This window comes from Mirounga angustirostris, unplaced genomic scaffold, assembly GCF_029215605.1.
Source record: "Mirounga angustirostris isolate CCGP_5_RB_7025 unplaced genomic scaffold, mMirAng1.0.hap1 SCAF_12, whole genome shotgun sequence".
NCBI lineage: Eukaryota > Metazoa > Chordata > Mammalia > Carnivora > Phocidae > Mirounga > Mirounga angustirostris.
The window spans coordinates 6444364-6463658 of record NW_026991720.1 but is presented as its reverse complement, the minus strand read 5'-3'; the positions used below and the strand labels follow the sequence as shown (position 1 = coordinate 6463658).

General features: G+C 48.8%; 2 protein-coding genes and 1 long non-coding RNA gene across 4 annotated transcripts; 1 reads left to right on the top strand and 2 right to left on the bottom strand.

The window, feature by feature from the left end:
* Positions 1-303: 303 nt before the first annotated feature.
* On the bottom strand, positions 304-7832 carry LOC135362222 (GTPase IMAP family member 5-like). 2 transcript variants are annotated; one of them, XM_064575748.1, is made up of 3 exons: positions 7343-7832; positions 3069-3117; positions 304-1613 (listed from the first exon to the last, which is right to left on the bottom strand). In XM_064575748.1, the coding sequence occupies exons 2-3, from the start codon at positions 3109-3111 to the stop codon at positions 727-729; spliced, it is 930 nt and encodes a 309-aa protein (XP_064431818.1). In that variant the 5' UTR covers positions 3112-3117; positions 7343-7832; the 3' UTR covers positions 304-726. The 2 variants fall into 2 exon arrangements, with proteins under 2 accessions (XP_064431818.1, XP_064431819.1); XM_064575749.1 differs by lacking the exon at positions 7343-7832 and having other exon boundaries at positions 3069-5134.
* On the top strand, positions 6998-9764 carry LOC123841632 (uncharacterized). The gene is made up of 3 exons (XR_006790255.3): positions 6998-7143; positions 8285-8431; positions 9066-9764. It is a non-coding gene; the product is annotated as an uncharacterized LOC123841632 (long non-coding RNA).
* A 2053-nt stretch (positions 9765-11817) lies between these two features.
* GIMAP1 (GTPase, IMAP family member 1) lies at positions 11818-14114 on the bottom strand. The gene is made up of 2 exons (XM_045871838.3): positions 14072-14114; positions 11818-13060 (listed from the first exon to the last, which is right to left on the bottom strand). Exons 1-2 carry the CDS (start codon positions 14112-14114, stop codon positions 12204-12206), a joined length of 900 nt encoding a protein of 299 aa, XP_045727794.1. The 3' UTR covers positions 11818-12203.
* Positions 14115-19295: the final 5181 nt, after the last annotated feature.

Sequence of the window (19295 nt, the reverse complement as noted above, 5' to 3'; positions counted from 1 at the left end):
AACAGTGGATGTCAGGCTGTCCATCAACTTCTTTCCCCCAAATTACTTCTATTTCTATGAGAAGGAGTGAATATTATTCTCTTCCTTTATTTCCAACCACTGAGAATTTCCCAGTGACTGCTTTTCCTAAGGCTCAGCCCCCATCCTGTTGCACTGACCCCTTTCTTTCCTTCCCCACCATGCACAGGCCCCCTCTTGCACCTTCTCTTCTTCTTGCCGCTTTCACCTCAGGATCTCTTCTCACCTCAGGATCTCTCCCCCACCTCCATCCTCATCATTCTCTCTCGCAAGGTTGGGGCTGGGGGTGGGCATCAGCTTTTATGACTAACTCTAATGAGATCAGGTATGTTTCTGAATAAAATAAGGAATCTACCACAGGCTTTTCATAAAACACCTGTCTCCCCTCAATAGCCTGACGACACAAAGGTGGGACCAGAGGTGGGACATCCCCACGGCTTCACCACCCACCACCTGCCTCCCAGCACGTACCCAAACATTTCCAGACAGTTAGTTTCTCATGTACCGTCACAATTGTTAACAAAACAAAAACAAAAAAATAATTTTTCCTTTGGATTTATTGACCTAAGCACTTGAAGAAAATGGACAGTATGTCTGATGTGACGAAGAGCAAAAGAACGTGAAATCATGTAAAAAACAAAGAATCTGACACAGAGATGGCGACTCTGAAAACATAAGTCAGCTGATTGCAGAAATCACTGCAAATGCTCAGTGTCCATGAGTAATACTCAAGTTAATTAAAGCGGCAAGAAAAATCAAAACGCATATACTGAGGACAACAGCTATCCCACCGCAAGAAAACATCCATCTTGTGACTCTGAGGAGCGCCCCGCAGGCCCGGTTGCTCCTGGGGTCTCTCAGGTGTCGCCTTTGCTTTCCCAGCTGCGCCCGCACCCTGTCCAGGTAGCGTCTGTGCCCTTCCCCGCAGGCGCCGCCCCCCCTTTGCCGCAGCCTCTGGGCTTCAAAGAAGAGGTCGTTGCTGTGGAAGGCGCCCTCGTTCGCCCTCTCCAGCCTCTCCACCACAGCCATCAGCTCGGCCAGCTGCGCCTTCTGCTCCTCCCCGGTGGCCGAGTTGTTGAAGCTGCAGTACCTCCTCCCACACTCCCCCACCAGGCTCCTCAGGCTCTGGTTGTCCGTGTGTGCGATGTAATCGTGCAAGGACTCGCCGTCCAAGTCCTCCTTGTGGGTGAAGAGGACCACCACGTGCTTCATGACTCCCGCCCCGAAGACCTCCTTCACCCTCCTCACGGCCACCGTGTCCTGGGCAGTGAAGCGCCCCAGCTGGGTCACCAGCAGCACTACGTGGGGCCCCGGGGCAGAGAGCAGGTAGCAGTCCCCGATGTCCTTGTACATCTCCTGGGTCTGAGCCTCTGCCTCAAAGATGGAGGGCGTGTCAACCACCAGGATGTTCCTTCCGTTCCAGGTCCCTGTCTCGCCCTGGCACGTTTTGGTCACAGGCTGGCTCCCCAGCCTGGACTCAAACACTGGCTGGTGGAGAATGCTGTTCCCTGTGGCACTTTTCCCAGTGCCTGTCTTGCCCACCAGGACGATCCTCAGTGAGGTGGATGTTGCAGACCAGTTATCTTCCTCTCTGCCTAGAAAAAACAATTTTTTGTGTCTCCCTAAGTTAGTGATTCTTAAGGTTTTCAGGTCTTGGACCTTCATGAGATCTCATGAAACTCGTGGACCTCCCTCCCCCAAATCAATCCTATCTAAATACATACGAAAGTTTGTATACAACTTTAGGATGCCCGTGGATCATAGAAAGCCTACGTTAGAAGCTCATGCTCGGACCCACAGCCCAGGGAGGAAGCGCCCTAGGATCTCCAAGCACTTCCTCTAGAGCAGGGGAAACAGGGCTTTTGGGGGAACAGGACTGTGGTCCCCATGCTTTTCTACAGATGGTGCTTTGGCCAATTTCATGCTAAATAAATATAAGTTTAGAAGGAGGCAGGGCACGAGAAGCCACAAAGGAGAAAATATTATCCCCTCTTTTCCACCCCCACATCCCCATCATACTCCCACAGCAGCGCTCAACACATGCATCTGAACCTCAGGGGAAAAGGACACCTCAGAGGTCAGAGGTGCAGTGACCTCCCACCAAGGACCAGCTGAATGTCCCGGGTCTCTGCTCTTGGGGCGGGCACTTGGATCTTTGAAACTGAGGTGACAGAAGATCGTGAATGTCAAGGACAAAGTCTGGGAGATGCCCCTGGATGGGAAGCTGGTGAAGAGTGAGGGGCATTAGAAGCACGGGGGTTGGAGAGATCTGGCCGACCGAATCGCAGGAGATGACTACAGAATGGTGTGGGGGAGGGTGACACTGAGCCAAGAGTAAAATCTTCAAGGGGTGAAGGTGGGTGAGAACCCCAGGACTTTTAGAGTTCTTATGAGTTCAAATGAATTAAGTTCATTTCAGCCTCCTAAAATCTCTTACTTTATCCTTCTACTGTGTTGGTTCTTCCTTTCCTTAAGTATTGGTAACAAGCATGATTCCTAAATCTCTACGGGAACTTTTCCTCTTTCCAGTTGGGAGCAGACCGGGAAAGAGAAATTGTTTTCACAATCTGGTTCCAAATCCTTCAGACTCTGACTTGGGAGTTTCACTTCCACATTTCTCACCAATCATGTGTGGGTGACAGTGGATGGGGTGATGACACAGGGAAGGTAGAGTACAAGTGATTTTTGCCTCTTTCTTCTTCCCTTTTTTTTTAATTTTTATTTTTTTTAAAGATTTTATTTGTTTATTTGAGAGAGAGGGAGAGAAATAGCACGAGTATGAGGGGTAGAAGGAGACAGAGAGAGAATATGAAGGAGACTCCATACTGAGCAGGGAGCATGACACGGGGCTCGATCCCAGGACCCTGGGATCATGACCCGAGCTGAAACCAAGAGTCAGACGCTCAACCGACTGAGCCACCCAGATGCCCCTCTTCTTCACTTTAAAATAATAGGGTTTCTATCCCTGTGTTTGAAGTGGGGGTTGATGGAGAGAGAACGGCGACTGTCCCGGGTGCCTGGAGCTCCTGAGAACGTCCAGGTTTCCTTACCTTCAGCCATCGTTCCATATCTGCCCCTCTGAAGCCCTTCCATCCTCTTCTGGAATAGAAAACAGGAAAGGAATAAAAGCAAGTGTCCATATAGGAGTTGCTAAAGCCTGAGAACACTTTTAATGCAGACATCTAAGAATAATTATCCTAGGATGAGCCATTTTCATTGCTAATTTTTGAACTCATATTATACTTTCAAATACCTATGACTAACTTTAGGCAAACCCCAGGCGAAGTTAGCTTATGTTAACGCAATGCACTTGTTGCTTTTTTTTTTTTTTGCAACTTACAGGAAATTAGGAAATATTTTAAAACAGATCAGTTGATTCTCTCCCTCCAACTTGAAATGAAATGAAAAAAACCATTCTTCTGTGGAACCAGCAGTGGCACATTATGATTAGCGTTTGCAATCAAAGTAGGTGAACTTGCTAGAACATAGAAAAAAAAAAAACTGCCTTGCTGTAAATGACATTGGTTTGTCTGAAGTACTGAGAATTTCCAGTCCCAGAAGCTGTGTCAGATGGATATTCCAGGGGCAAAGAGGAAAGCACAAGTTTCCTTCCAGTGGGAGGGCAGAGCGGGGACAAGGACTCCTTCAGGGACTGACAGCAGAGGAAAGAGTGCTAGAGAGCCGAGCACTGACACCTTCCTTACCCCTTCCAACCCCCACCCCACCCCCCATCAGGGAGTTGGTGGAGAGAAGGTGGTGCCATAACTGAAGGGAAAGAATCAACATTCAGGACAAATTCAAGATACCTCATCCTCATCGCCTGCTCAGATTTTAATCCAGTTTCTTTCCTGGTGGGCTCTGAGGTCCTGGTCTCCCAATATCATCATTTTTGTATCCCAGCAGATTTAACCAGAAATCGACCCAACCATTGGCATAAAAGTTTCATTGGAATGAGGCAGGATATTGGGTCCTTCTTCTTGGGGTTAGAAGAGGCAAGTGTGCACGAGACACGCAACCGTAATTAAGATGAGCTCTGAGGCTGTATTGTATTTATTCAGTTTTAAAGGTGATGTGGTTATGAAACCACCTTAAGTGGTGAAGTCCACAAAGTTATACAACAAATGGCCACCATTTGCCATGAACGAATGTAAATATTTCAGCATCTGCTGCAGCTGTTCTGTTTGATCGAGAAGTGGAAACATTACACATAGAGCTCCATTTACATTTTCCGGCTCCCCAGTCTCAGTCCCCCTCCCTCTGTCCTTCAGAGGGAACCAATATTCTGAGGATTTTATGGATCATTCTCGTTTGTCTATTTATACTTCTACATACACATGTCTTTATAGATAATGTATAGTACGGTTTTCTATTTGCAACTTTTTACATAAATGATGTTATGTATGTAACATTTTATCAATTTTTGCAAAGATTTTATTTATTTATTTAGAGAGAGCAGGAGTGGGGAGAGGGGCAGAGGGAGAGAATCTCAAGCAGACTCCACACTGAGCGTGGAGCCCTACCTGGGGCTCGATCCCACAACCCTGAGATCATGCCCTGAGCCGAAATCAAGAGTCGGACGCTTAATGGACAGAGCCACCCAGGTGCCCCTCAATTATTTCTTAGCAAACGTTTAAGCTGTTTCAAACTACATGCTTGCTTCTACAAACAATGCTGCAGAATAATCCCATTTCTGTCCCCCGGCGCACACATGCAACAAATTACCTGGGACAGACAGCTGCCCCCTGACTAGATATTGCCAAGTATGACCCCAGGATGGTTGGGCGAACTCCCACTGGCACCGGCCACAGATGAGAATTCCCAAACCTGCACTTGAACTTGGTGACATTAGACTTAATTTTTTGTTACTCTTAAGGGCGTAAGTAAGGACATCTGAATTGGTTTAAACTTGCATTTTACTAATTACCATTGAATCAAAAATGTTTTTCTTAGTTTATTTGTTATTCGGGTTGCTTCTGTTATAATGAAATAACTTTTGCTCCTTCTTCCATTCATGCAGTGGATTTTTTGGCCCTCCTTGGGGGAAAACATCCACTTCCAGGTTATCAGAATATATTAAGACAACTTCTTTCCTTTGTTTCCTTTCTTCCTTTCCCCCGCTCCCTCCTTTCCTTAAGCCCTGAGAAGAGCATTTTCCTCACCCTTTTCCATGGACTGTCCTAGCCTCTGGTCAATTATCCGGCTTCTGCTAAAACTGCTCAAATTCTCTGACATCTTTTGTACTTTGGATGACATTTTCTGAGGTTTGGGAACCTCAGAAAATATGCTGGAATCAATCAATTCATGTGATAAAGACCATGATAGAGGTGAGGATGTTGACAATGGGCTTCATCATCGGAAGCATCCTCTCTGCAGCCATCTGTAACCTTCAAAGTTCTTTCCTGTCCCTGATTCTAATTGTCCTTCTAAATTCCCTGTGATGTGATCAAAATAGGTGTTGAAATGTCTATTTGCATATTAGGAAATTGGACATCAAATGACCTGCCCAAGGTCACCAGATTGCCACAGAGCTAAAGATTAAAAAAAGGGTGGGTGCTCCTTGGCCTGCATATTCTCCTTGATTCCACAGGGGGTAAAAGAGATTATTCTAAACAGGTCCACAAGCCTCTTGGAACACCACATACAATGTTACCATCCACAGTCAGGACATAAACTGATGTTGACAGGCTGGAAGCCTGCCTTAAAATCAACACAGAGAATTGTATTGCAAAACCTTGAGTGCATGGTTTTTTTTTTTTCTTTTTTTTTAAAGATTATTCAAAAATAAAATTGCAGGAGGAAGGAGTTGCTCTGAATTGAAGCATTTCAGTTTAAAACAATCTGATGTTTCGACTTGATTAAGTGAGAGCCAAATGGAGCAATGTGGCTGACACAAAATGCCAGTGAACCTCAGGTTACATTAGCTGAGATGCAGCCCAGGTGGTTCTCCTGAGCCATCTTCTGAGTGGTCAGACTGCAGGGGGAGACATACGTTCCCCCTGAGGGATAGATTTTTAGGCAGATATTAACAGATAAGAGAGTGTCCAGGCCGCCTGGGTGGCTCAGTTGGTTAAGGGTCCGACTCTTGATTTTGGCTCAGGTCATGATCTCAGGGTCTTGAGATCAAGCCCCTCGCCTGACTCGGTACTCAGTGCGGTGTCTGCTTGAGATTCTCTCCCTCATCCTCCCACCCCTGCCTGGGCGCATGCTCTCTCTAAAACAAAACAAATAAATAAAATCTTAAAAAAGAACATGTCCAGAGGCAAGTCAGAAATGATATTGACAGAAAAGCTATAAATGAGTCGTAGACAAAATAGTAACAGGATGGTAAAGCATTAGAAAAGACTGGGGGAAGCACCAGTAGCTGAAGAAATGTGGTATGTGTCAATCTCAGAGCAGGCAAAAGTGAGAGAACAGGGAATGGAGGCAGATTTCTCCTCCAAAAGGAAAATTCTGCCTCATCTCCTCCAAAATGGGACCAGGTGTGAGCAGAGAGTGGCAAGCAGCGAGCAAGCAGAGATTATGACAACATCAGACAGGGATAGTAGGAGGATCTAGCTTAGGTGAGAGTTTCAGGCAAAGAAACATAATGTACATTCTGATTTTTAAATTATATGAGCCTGATTTTATTTTTTATTTTATCAAACTTGAGAAAGCAGGCTCTCTAATGCTGTTCTAAGAAGGATAAAAATACTTCTCGTCTGCCTTATTCATAAGTATCTCCTTCACTCATCTGCGGAGTCCCTATATTTCCTGGTATGAGTGACACTTGTTGGGTACTTTAGTCATTGTGATGTTGTGATGTGTCTTTCACTGAAGGGTTAACAGACAAAAGGATTGTTCCCATATGTCCTGAGCATAGTCCGTTTGCCTTAGAATAGAGTCCCTCCTCATGTCACAGGAAATGGGGGGCGGGGGGATTTGGGAGAGAATGGAAGGGCTTCCAGATCAGAGTCATGAGACAACGCCCCCTGAGGAGTCTCCTTTGAAAGGCTGGGTTCATGGGTGGTGAGAAAATAATGATTCCATATTTGCCATTTGGAACCCTGAGAATCCATCTTCTTCTCCCAGACAGACCTTTTGGACGGAGAAGACTCCGTCATGAAATCGCTGGGTTGTGAGCACAGGGTGAGAGGTTCCCAGCCTGTTTCCCGGCCACCCGAGTGCACTGTGCACGAAACTCTGACCATCCCCGGCCGGGTCCACTGAGGGGCGAACCCACAAGGGCGGTAGCCTGGGTGAGATCACAGCAGAGTCCCCAGCTGGGGCCAGACCCGGGGCCCTCAGACCCCCAGAGATGCTGGGACCCGCACCGGGTTCCCCTTACCAGGCGCAGCGCTGCGGGCTCCGTGCTGGACGGCGGCTCCCCAGGCTGCTCTCAGGGCGCAGGCAGCTCTGGGCGGTGGGCAGCGGGCGGCTCTCCCCGCGGCTCTCGGGGCGCAGGCGGCTCTGGGGGGCGGGCGGGCGGCTCTCGGGGCGGCTGCAGGTTCTCGGGGCTGCTCTCCAGGCGGCGAGGGTGCAGCAGGAAGCGGGGGTGGCGGTGCGGCTGGGGAGGAGCTGCGAGTGAAGCCTTAGGTTCCAGGGCTGGGCCTGGGGGCCAGAAGGCAAAGGGGCTTAGGGAGCACGGCCCGCGGCTCCGACCAGGACAGACCCCCGGGGTCCGCGGCAGAACTGCTGCCCTCAGCACCGGGAGAGCAGGGAGCAAGGGGCATGTGGCTCCCTTAAGGGGTCAACTCCTGCCCCAGCCTGCCAGGGTCGCCATGCCTCCTCCCATTTCCTTTTTAGGACTCCTTGAAATAAGCAGGACGTGGAGGTAGAGGCTCTGAAGGCAGTGATGGGCCCCCCAGGTTAAGAAACGCCCCCATGACCTAGTGGGGCGCCAGCCACTCCCCTCAGCCCCTATGGCAGGAGCACCTGCCCCGCGGGACTCCCCAGGCCCCTGGTCAAGGCTCTGTTTCTAGAATGCTCCTGCCTACCAGGGACAGAAAGGCTGTGCTGGTCCACAGAGGGGCTGAAAGAACAGCTCTAAGCACGGGATTTGAAGGACTTGCCAGACCCCTTGTGCTGGCTGCCCCTTCTCTGTCCTCTGACAAACCAGCCCTAAGGGGCTTTAGGGGTCTGGAGCTTCTGGGCCCATTTATTGGGGATGGGGGGGTGGGGCGGGGAGGGTTGGGAGGCTGTGGCTCTTCTTTTTGTCTACTGATCACACAGTTAAGGCTACAGTGGTGAATATAAAACAATTACTTTGCGTTTGTTTCTCTTGCCATAGGGAGCTGTTGGGGCCACATCAAAATACAAAGCTTCTGCACAGCAAAGGAAACAATCCACAAAACTGAAAGACAACCTACTATATTTGCAGTGCCATTTACAAGAGCCACACTACGGAAGCAATAGATGAATGGATGAAGAAGATCTGGTATATATGCAATGGATCATTATTTAGCCATAAAAACAAAATCTTGCCATTTGCAACCTGGACGGATGTAAAGGGTGTAAGGCAAATAAGATAAGTTAGAGAAAGACAAGTACCCTATGATTTCACTCATATGTGGAATTTAAGGATGGAAACAAATGAACAAAGAAAACAAAGAGATAACCCAAGAAACAGACTCTTAACCATAGAGAACAAACTGATGGTTACCAGAGGGGAGGTGGGTGGAGAGTGGGTGAAATAGGTCATGGGGATTCAGAGTCCATTTATGGCGATGAGCAGTGAGTAACGTTTAGAACTGTTCAATCACTGTATTGAACACCTGAAACTCACATAGCACTGTATGTTAACTACACTGGAATTAGAATTAAACAAATAAGCAAAAACCAGTTACGTTGCAAAGCAAGATCAGAACACAACACGTGCTTAGGCAGGGCCCAGTCTTGTCCTAGAGAATCTCCAGATTCCTTTTTGTTCATATTGGAAGGTAGGCTCAGAGTCACCTAATCATCATTGTCTGCGATTTTGGGGGGAATAGAATTTAAAACAATCTCTTGCCAACTTGGAAAACCTCCCCATTAAAATGGAAGAGAAAGAAAACAGTTCTATCTTTGAACAGGCATGAAACCAGAATGCGATGTGTATCACAGGCGATCCTCCGAGAGATTGCGAAGACAAGGAGACTGTAGCCCGCTGTGCAGCCAAGCAGATGCAGCCCACTATGGATGAACTGTGACTACTCCTCAAGCCAGAGGCCCTGACAATACTATTTGTTACACACAGTTATGAGGAGCGTAGATTTATAGTACATCTTGCAATCAGGGAGTGTGAATCCTCCAATTTCTTCTTGTTCAAAATAGTTTTAGTTCTTTGTTTTTTTGCATACATTTTAGAAGAAGCTTGTGAATATCTACTAAAAATCCCACTCGGATTTTGACTGAGATTGCGTTGCTCTGTTGATGAAATTAGGGGAGGATTGACATCTTAATAATATTGAATTTTCTGACCCACAAACGTAGGCTCTCTCTCCATTTATTTAGGTCTTCTTTGATTTTTCGCATCAACATTTGTAGTTTTCAGCATTAAAATCTTAGATTTATCCCAAAGTAGTTTATGGTTTTTAATGCTATTATAAGAGTACTGATGATTTCATTCCAATTTCCAATGGTTCATTGCTAATAATCGATCCTTGCATGTTGACCTTGCATTCTCCTACCTTGCTAAGCTAATTTATTAGTTCTGGAATATTTTTTCCCTTTTTGGGATTTTCTGCATAAATAATCATGTCATCTCTGAATAAAGAGAGCTTTATTATTTCCTTTCCACTTTTTATGACTTGTGTTTTTGGTTGTTGTTGTTGTTGTTGTTGTTTTCCTTGCCTCATTTCACTGGCTGGATGTCCAATGGGATGTTGAACTGGAGTGATCAGGGTGGACATCCTGGCCTTTTCCTGACCTTAAGGGGAAAGTCTCCAGCCTTATGCCTCCTGTATTCTTACTGATTTTCTGTCTATGTGTTTTACTGACTACTAAGAAAGGAGGTTAAAGTCTCCAAGTATACTTTTGGATTTATCTATCCTTTTGATTTGTTTAGATTTTGCTTCATGTATTTTGAAGAAGTTTTAGGTGCACACATTTTTAGGATTAGGAAGTCTTCCTAGTAAGTTGACATATTTATCTTCCTGTAATGTCTGTATCTTTTTCTTAAAGAAAAATTTATTTATTTATTCGAGAGAGAGAGAGACAGATAATGAGCAAGTGGGGCAGAGGGAGAGAGAATCTCAAGCAGATTTCATGCTGAGTCAGAGCCCAATGTGAGGCTCCATCTCACAACCCTGAGATCACGACCTGAGCTGAAACTAAGAGTCAGTTGCTTAACTGACTGAGCCAGCCGGGCGTGCTTTTCTTTGCTAATATTCCTTGTTTGTAACCTATTTTTCTATTAATATAGTGATTCAGCTTTCTTTTCATTAGTGTTTTCATGGTATTTTCTTTACCCATCCTTTGACTTTTAACCTATCTATATGGTTGTGGTAGACAGAATTCTGAGATGGGCCCCAAGCTCCCTTTGTTCCTGGTGTACATGTCCTGGACTATTCCCTTCCCTTGAGCGTGGGCAGACCTGTGAATAGGATGGAGGCCACTTCCCATGGCAAAGGTGAAGGGACTCTGCCATGGAATTAAGGTCCCTAAATGCTGGTTTTAGGTTAGTCAAAGGGGGATTATACCAGGTGGGCCTGACCTAATCAAAAAAGTTTGAAAAGCAAGAGCTTCTCCTGCTGGCTTTGAAGAAAGCAAATATTCCTTATTGGGAACCCCCTATCAAGAGGGGCAGCAGCCTTGGCCAATAGTGGGAGCTCATGCACACGCGGCCCCGGAAGGCCAAGCTGGGGATGCCGGCCATCCCCTCAACCCCAGCCCCTTCCCTGCTGCCCCTTGGGTTGCCAAGTTGCTCCTTCATCTTGTTAGAGCTTGTTTGAATCCCTAGCTCAGAGCCCCTGTGTGAACCTGGCGGGGCTGCTGAGGATGCTAAAGAGGGGGATCACTAATAGAATTTTGCCCAGCCACGCATCATAGAGCCCAGCTCACTGCCACAGGGGCCTGAGGCCCCATGACCGCAGCTCACCCCGATGTCTATCCTGCTACCCCATTAACCGGGGGCATCTGAGCACAGGTGTGGTGTGTAGGCCCCTGCTTCTCCAGGTGGAGCTAGGATGGCTCTAGGGCCCCTCTCACAACCTCCTTCTTTCCCCACCCCTGAACCCTGGGCCAGGTGAGGAGGTGTCTCCTCTGGCGTCCAATCTGGACTAGAGCTTGGCTGATTTAAAGAGAAGGACTTCCTCTAAAGTGTTTTGTCACATTCTGAAATAGAAATAAGGAAATCCTATCAGTTGGTGACACAACCCAAGGATGGCATCTGATTTTCTAATGATGTGGCCTACAAGCACTATCCTGGGCTGGCCCACCCCCACAAAACTCTACAGGACCAGCATACCCTCCTAATTTCAGGTGCTCTGAGGCCTTGTGCGGGTGGGCCTGCAGCTCCCGCTCCTTTCCATTGCCTGAGAAGAGCCTGGGTTGTTTTGTTTTGTTTTGTTTTGTTTGCATAAAAGTCCAGATCAATACATACATTGAAGACATTACCCAAATGTGTATTTCACTTTGGTGAGACGGGAACCACAATCACTACTGGAAAATTGGGAAATATTATTTTCAGTATGGTTACATTTGTCTTTTTGGCAGTAAATTATTGTAAAGTAAATAGACTGATTAATCAGAAGTAAACATTAACATGCATGAACCTGACATCTCTTTCACAGGGAATAATAAAACCCAGAAGGACCCCAAAGGCGGACATGTAGCCCTATGTAAGAACCAGATAGGGAGGAGGGAGGGTCGTGTCTGCTTCGGTCGGTTGGTGTGCCCCCAGTATGTTTCATGTGTTGAAAACTCAGTGCCCAAGGGGATGGTTGTAGGAGGTGTGGTGTTTCGGAGCTGAGCATGCGGGAAAGAGCTTTTCCTCCCCCTCGGCGCCACGTACTTCGTGCCTTTCAGTCCAGGCTCCCAGTTCTTGGAAGGGCAGCTCCTGGGAGGGCCACGTCCCAGGGGAAGGTTTTGCGGGAGCCCGGCCCTGGCGGGACGCTGCCTAGCTGATCCCCGCCAGGAAAGGAGGAAAGAAGAGCCTGTGGGCCCCGAAGGCACACCGCACGAGCGGCGAAGTGACCCTCAGTCGACGGGCCCAAGTCCTCCTTGGACCGTCAGTCGGGACTGACCTCCCGCAAGGCCTTGGGTCTGAGGCGCCAGAGAAGCAGGCCGAGGAGCAGCGCGCCGCCGAGCAGCAAGAGCGCCCGCCAACCCCCGCGCGGCGCCACCTCCAGCCAGCGCCGCCCCTGCCCCGGGCCGCCGGCCGCCAGCCGCTGCGCCACCCGCCGGAGCCGGAGGTCGGGGGGCGCGTGGCGCAGGGCCTCCGCCAGGCCGTACACGGCGTTGGTGAAGGGCGCGCCCGCGTGCTCGCGCGCCAGCCGCTCCACCAGCACCAGCAGCTCCTCCACCTGCGCGTCGCGCGCCGCGCCCGCGGCCCGGTTGCTCAGGGCGCACACGCGGCCGCCGCACTCGGCCACCAGGGCCCGCAGCGCGCGGTTGTCGGTGTCGCGCACGTAGTCGTGCAGCGAGGCCCCCTCCAGGTCCTCCCCGCGGGTGAAGACGAGCACGGCCCGCGCCAGGACGCCGGCCCCGAAGAGCTGGCGGACGCCGCGCACGGCCTGCTCGTCCTGGGCGGTGAAGCGGCCCAGCTGGGTGACCAGCAGCAGCGCGTGCGGCCCGGGCGCCGACAGCAGGTAGCAGCGGCCCCGCTCGGCGCAGTCCGGGTCGGCGCGGCGGCCGTCGGCGCTGAAGAGGTCCGGGGTGTCGGTGACGTCGACGCGCCAGCGGGCCCAGCGGCGGCTCCCCAGGGCGCAGGTCCTGGTCACCGGGGTGGACGCGAGCCTGGACGGGAAGCGCCTGTGGCCCAGGATGCTGTTGCCCGTGGCGCTCTTGCCCGCGCCGGTCTTGCCGGCCAGGACGAGCCTGAGCTGGGGCTCGTGCGCGGGCGGCGCGTCGTCCGGGTCCTCGGGACCTGTGAGGACACAGAAGGCGTGGGCTGCCCGCCTCGGACCCGCGTCCCGCTCCCGCGGGCCCCGGGGGCGCCTGTGGAACACGGCAGAGCACCAGGCCTTGGGCTTCTGCTTCTCCCACCGAGCCCTCCCTAGGGGTCTGGTCGGAGCTCGTTGCGCCCCGCGGCGTCTGTCCCCGTGTGTCTTCCGTCTTTGGCCTCAGCACAGGCCCCTGTCCCCGCTGCAGCAGCTGGTGCTCATGTCTCTGGAGGGCACCCCTCCGTGACGGCAGGCCCGGACCCCGCGGACGTGATCTCTGGGCACGCACGCGCTGCAGACCTGTTGCTGCTGGACGCCTGCCCTGGCCTCTGGGATGCTTCTCCCAGGCGCCGTCCCAGCGTCGCAGCCAGGAGAGGCGGGAGGGCACGGAGGCCCGGGAGTGAAGGGCTGTCTGCAGTCCCGGCCACCGCGCGTTGGAATCACAGCCCCAGCGTGTGCCCGCCGTGTCACCGTGGGGAAGTTGCCCCATCTGAGTGTTAAACCTCTTCTGCACAGATGGGAGTGGTGACAGAGAGTTGTTTCTCCCGGGGTTGCTCAGAGGATTAGGGGAGCTGGTCTCTTTCCTTCTTCCCTCCTTCCCTCTTCCCCTCCTCCTCGCTAGCTCTTACACCTGCTGCCCGGAAGATACCTGTTAAGCCCCCATCCTTGTTCTCTAGCGCAGTCTACCTAGTAAATCGTGTTCCCTCTAGTCCATGATCTCATTCCCTCCACCTCCTCTTCTGTGGGGGTCAGAGTAGATTTCTTATCCTCGGTTTACCCTCTGGCTTGGGAGGCACAGGCTAGTCAAAGCACTTAATATCTCACCGTAGGGCAGGGGCAGAGATGCAGCACAAAGGCAAATCTGGGCTCTTGCTGTTTCAGCCCAGCATGGAGACACCTCTGGGATTTGTGTCTGTTCAGTCTTGACTTAGCGCATCCCCTTGTTCCCTAGAGCTGACACCTGAGGCCAGTACACACCGTGAGGAAATTCTTACCATAGGCATTTTCTTCATCCCTTGCCATCTTCCGTCCTCCCATTTGCCCTAAAGAGCTCCAAACACAATTTGTTCATTCATTCATTCTTTCATTCATTCACTCATTCATTCATCAAATAGGTATAACTACCTATGTGGGTCAGGCAAGGTCCAAAACGCTGGTGGCACCCCAGTGAAAAGGTCCAGGCTCCTGCCTTCCCCTGACAGCAGCATCTAGGGAAGAACCCTGGAAGGACCTGGCTGGCGTTGGAACGATACCGGGAGAACATTTGGTGACTTTTCAGGGACCCCGAATGCAAAAAGCAGAGGGCAGATGATAGCAGGTCCTCTGTGTCAGAGAGTGAGCTTTAGATGCTGATGTTTTCCCAGGTGGTTCTGTGTCAGTGACATTAGCTGTAGGTTCTGAGTTTGCCCAGGAGATTCCACAGCCAGGGGAGACTTTGGAAAACCCTGAGAATCCGAAAATTTGCTCAGTGACTTAGGAACCGCCTAAGGGCAGTTGGCCTGGGGCAAAAACAAGAAGAGAATTTGCATTTTGTTTTTGGAAATTGGAAAGAAAACATCCCTCCCAAGCTGATCTGAAGAGCCTGTGATCTGCTCTCAGAAAACCGAATAAGTGGGCTTGTATCATTGGTCTAAGTTTGATCTGTGTGCCTGGGGAGACGGGCCACTGCCCTCCAGCTCCTGATGGTCTTGCCCCAAATCTGAGGCCTCTCAGAGTAAGTGATGATACCCAATTCCGACATGGTTTAATACAGTTAAACACCTCATGATGACGTTTGTCTGAGCACACGAGAGCCTGGACACAGGCACGCAGCCCGTCCTCCGTCTGCCTCCCCAGCCCCGTTTCCCACTCGCCCCCTACTCAGCCAGCTGCTCGGCAGAGAGCGGGTTTCAGCACCTTTCCTTTCCCACCTGTGTGCTTGCTCCTCTGACCACTGATTCTCTCGCACGTGTCTGAGTCCTGTCTGTGCCTCCCCATCCAGTTCATGTCTACCTCTTCATGGCGACACCTGCTGACTGTGCGTGACCGTGTTCTGTCCCGTGGGCACCACATGAGGAAAAGCAGAGGGCGGGGCTGCTGGAGAACTTGTCTCTGGCCAGAGGACTCAGGTGACAGGTTTGCCTGGTACTCAGTCCAAAGTGTTTTGTGTTTCTGCAGTAACACCCCTGCCACCCCCCCAAAGCCCTCAGTAAAGGTCACCCCACAGGCCTTAGGTGATGAGTGATCTTGTGCATACAAATCAACAAACTCCCATAACTGACCCCAGAGCAGAAGTGAAGAAACAGCCGGAAGATTCAGTGCAAAGAACAAGCATTTAGCTAAAGCCAGAAGTCCTTGTCCATGCTGGAGATGAGAGATTGTGCTCTAGAATATTCACGGAACTCCTGAGTAGGTCATTAGAATTTTCCGTATAGTTTAAAAAGGGTGTTGATATGTTTTTACCTAGTTTTTAAGTGGGAACTAAGCCCCAGCTGACATCTGGGGTAACAAATGGCATCAACTGTTAAGGTGTATAGTACATATAGAATTCATATTCATAGCACTCCTAGTCCTCAAAGTTCATCTAGTTGAGTGTCTCCAAACTTGCTGCTTTTCAGAATCACTTGACTGTTTTTAAAAGTACACATTTTGGGGGACCATCTTCAGAGATTCTGATTCTTGATCTGATGTGGCTGATGTAATCACTCACCAACCAGAGTGTGGAAACCAGTTATTTATTCAAACTCTTGCATTGCACAGATGAGGAAATTGAGGTTTCCTTGCAGCTGGGAGGGGGAAGCTTGACTTGGGGAGCAGAAGACCCCTTTAAAGGGGCTGGAGACCAAGTTCCTAAGCTCAGATGTCTCCAGAGGTCCCCCTACTGTGGGCAGTGAGGAGAAAGTATGGGGGTAGGAGTAAATTCATATATATCTAGATTTGCCACATTGTAACTTGCTCTGAGGTTAGATTATTTATGGTCCATAGAAATATCTTTTGCTTTTGCTGAGTATGTCATTTGGACTATCTTTAATGCCTTTTAAACTGTATTCTGTTCCTGGAAGGGCTTCTAGCACCCACTGCTCTTACTGTATTAAGAGAATGTGGAAGGAACAGGTTTTGCCACTAACCAGGTGTGTGTGCCTTCCCAGCAGGAGATGATGCTTGTAAAACTTCCTCTGAGCTTACTCAATTTGAAACTCAGCACATCTTTAAACGCCTGGAGGCGAGATCTTGAGTGCTCTGCCTCTTGTTCACCTGCATGGTGTTGGGTGGAATGTAGGTGTTCAGGCAGTAAACACTCTCAGAACCATGTTCCTGCTGGTGGGTCACAGCTCCCACAGCTCCGGCGGCCCCCTTCCCCTGTGGGCTCACCTTTCCCACAGCAGTGGTGACTCTAGAAGCCCCTGACCTAGTATTTTCCCTTCAGTTATGCGTGCAGAAGGCTGTTCCTCCCAGTGCAGGGAGGAAGTCTCCGAGCCTCCTCAGAGCACAGAGCCCCGGGAGAGATGGTGACAATTTAAAGGGACAAAATGTTTGTCTTGAGTTATGGGTTTGCAGTGTTTCTCCTACAAAACCTGCTCCATGCTGTAACTAAGATGGTATGTGAATCCAGCAGGGCCCCCAATACCAAATATTTTGCTGTAGCCGAAGAAGGGAGGGTGTTATAAACCCCCATGGTTTGATTCTACTTCTTCTTTTTTTTTTTTAAGTAGGGTCCACGCTCTCACGGAGCCCAGTATGGGGCTTGAACTCACAACCATGAGATCGAGACCTGAGCCAAGCTCAAGTGTCAGACGCTTAACCAACTGAGCCACCGAGGTGCCCAGGTCTGAATCTACTTCTAGAATTGGTTACTGATCTAATCTTTAATTACTTTTCACTCTCTAGGGGTCTTTCTTTCTTTAAATATATTTTGGGGCGCCTGGGTGGCTCAGATGGTTGAGCATCTGCCTCCAGCTGGGATAGTGATCCCGGGATCCCGGGATCGAGCCCGCATCAGGCTCCCTGCTGAGCGGGGAGCTTGCTTCCCCCCCCTGCCTCTGCCTCTGCCTGCCACTCCCCCTGATTGTGCTCTCTCTCTGTCAAATAAAAAATAAATAAATAAGAAATCTTTAAAAAAATAAACAAATATATTTTAAATATATTTAAATATATTTATTTATACTTTATACAAATATATATATGTATAAATATGCTCAGAGAGTCTTCTGCCCCAGAACAAAGAATGTGACAGTTGTGCTCAATAGCTGTCTATTGATTGGACATTCGTGTGGCCAGAGCTACTCTGGGGTCCAATCTGTCAGAAGAGTCTGAAACAGAATCTCATCATCCTCTAAGGAATAAAGGCTTCCCAGCTATTGAAAGCCCAAGGGCTAGCTGGTACATTGAGTATGTATACCTTTACACAGTTCTTAAATTAGCCTTATTACAAGGCTTGTTCTAGTTATCCATGTTGATATCACCAAGTCTAGTTCTTCTCTCTTTTCTCAAGAGGGTCATGAGAGTAAGATCAGCAAAAGAGCCAATCATTACATGGTGAACAGGCTACAAAAGACTGGCTACAGGCCCAGTAAGGTCACTAACCAGTTGTGTGATCTGACTTAACTCCCATAAACTTTCTGAAGTTGACTATCCTAATGGGGAGGCTAAACTGAGCACTAGTCTATTGACTGGGAGCTGCTTTTTATCTCTTTCTAGCCAGTCCATTTTTTCTCAGGTAGGGAAGAGACTCAACTTCCAGTATTTTCTATCCTTTTTGGGAGACAGAGTTTCTTGGATGGACACCCCTACTGTTTCTATTCAGCATTGCTGAAGCAGTTCTCCCACTAGATCAGCAGGACCAGGACTAGTGCAACTGTGGTGTCCAGGGCACAAAATTTAAGGAGGCACCCACTCCTACAGTCACTCAAGTGCCAACCCTGAAAGTGAGTGCTTCCTTAAGAGTAAGGTGCCTGTTGCTCCCCAAATGTCCATCAACTGATGAATGAATAAAGAAGTGGTGTATATATACAATGGAATATTACTCAGCCATAAAAAGAATGAAATCTTACCATTTGCAATGATGTGGATGGAACTAGAGAGTATTAGGCTAAGTAAAATAAGACAAAGACAAATACCATATGATTTCACTCATATGTGGAATTTAAGAAACAAAACAGATGAAAATAAGGGAGGAAAAGAGAGAGAGGCAAACCATAAAACAATCTCCTAACTATAGAGAACAAATTGAGGGTTGCTGGGGGGAGGTGGGTCAGGGCTGGCTTAAATGGGTGATGGGGATTAAGGAGGGCACTTGTTGTGATGAGTGCTGGGTGTTGTATGTAAGTGATGAATCACTAACCTCTATACCTGAAACTAATATTGCACTGTATGTTAGTTAACTGGAATTTAAATAACTACTTGAAAAAGAAAAAAATAATCCTCCACAAAGCAGGAAAGAATATCCAGTGGAAAAAAAGACAGTCTCTTCAACAAATGGTGCTGGAAAATTGGACAGCCACATGCAGAAGAATGAAACTGGGGCCATTTTCTTACACCATACACAAAGATAATCTCAAAATAGATGAAAGACCTAATGTGAGACAGGAATCCATCAAAATCCTAGAGGAGAACACAGGCAGTAAACTCCTTGACCTCAGCCACAGCAACTTCTTGCTAGACACATCTCTAAAGGCAAGGAAAACAAAAGCAAAAATGAACTATTGGGACTTAATCATGATAAAACGCTTCTGCACAGCAAAGGAAATAGTCAACAAAACTAAAAGGCAACCTATGGAATGAGAGAAGATATTTGCAAATGACATACGAGATAAAAGGGCTGGTATCCAAAATCTATAAAGATCTTATCAAACTCAACACCCAAAGAACAAATGATCCAGTCAAGAAATGGGCAGAAGACATGAACAGACATTTCTCCAAGGAAGACATACAAATGGCCAACAGACACATGAAAAAATGCTCAACATCACTCGGCATCAGGGAAATACAGATCAACACCACAATGAGATACCACCTCACACCAGTCAGAATGGCTAAAATTAACAAGACAGGAAACGACACATGTTGGTGGGGATGCAGAGAAAGGGGGACCCTCTTACACTGTTGGTGGGAGTGCAAGCTGGTGCAGCCACTCTGGAAAACAGTATGGAGGTTCCTCAAGAAGTTAAAAATAGAGCTACCCTATGACCCAGCAATTGCACTACTGGGTATTTACCCCAAAGATACAAATGGAATGAAACT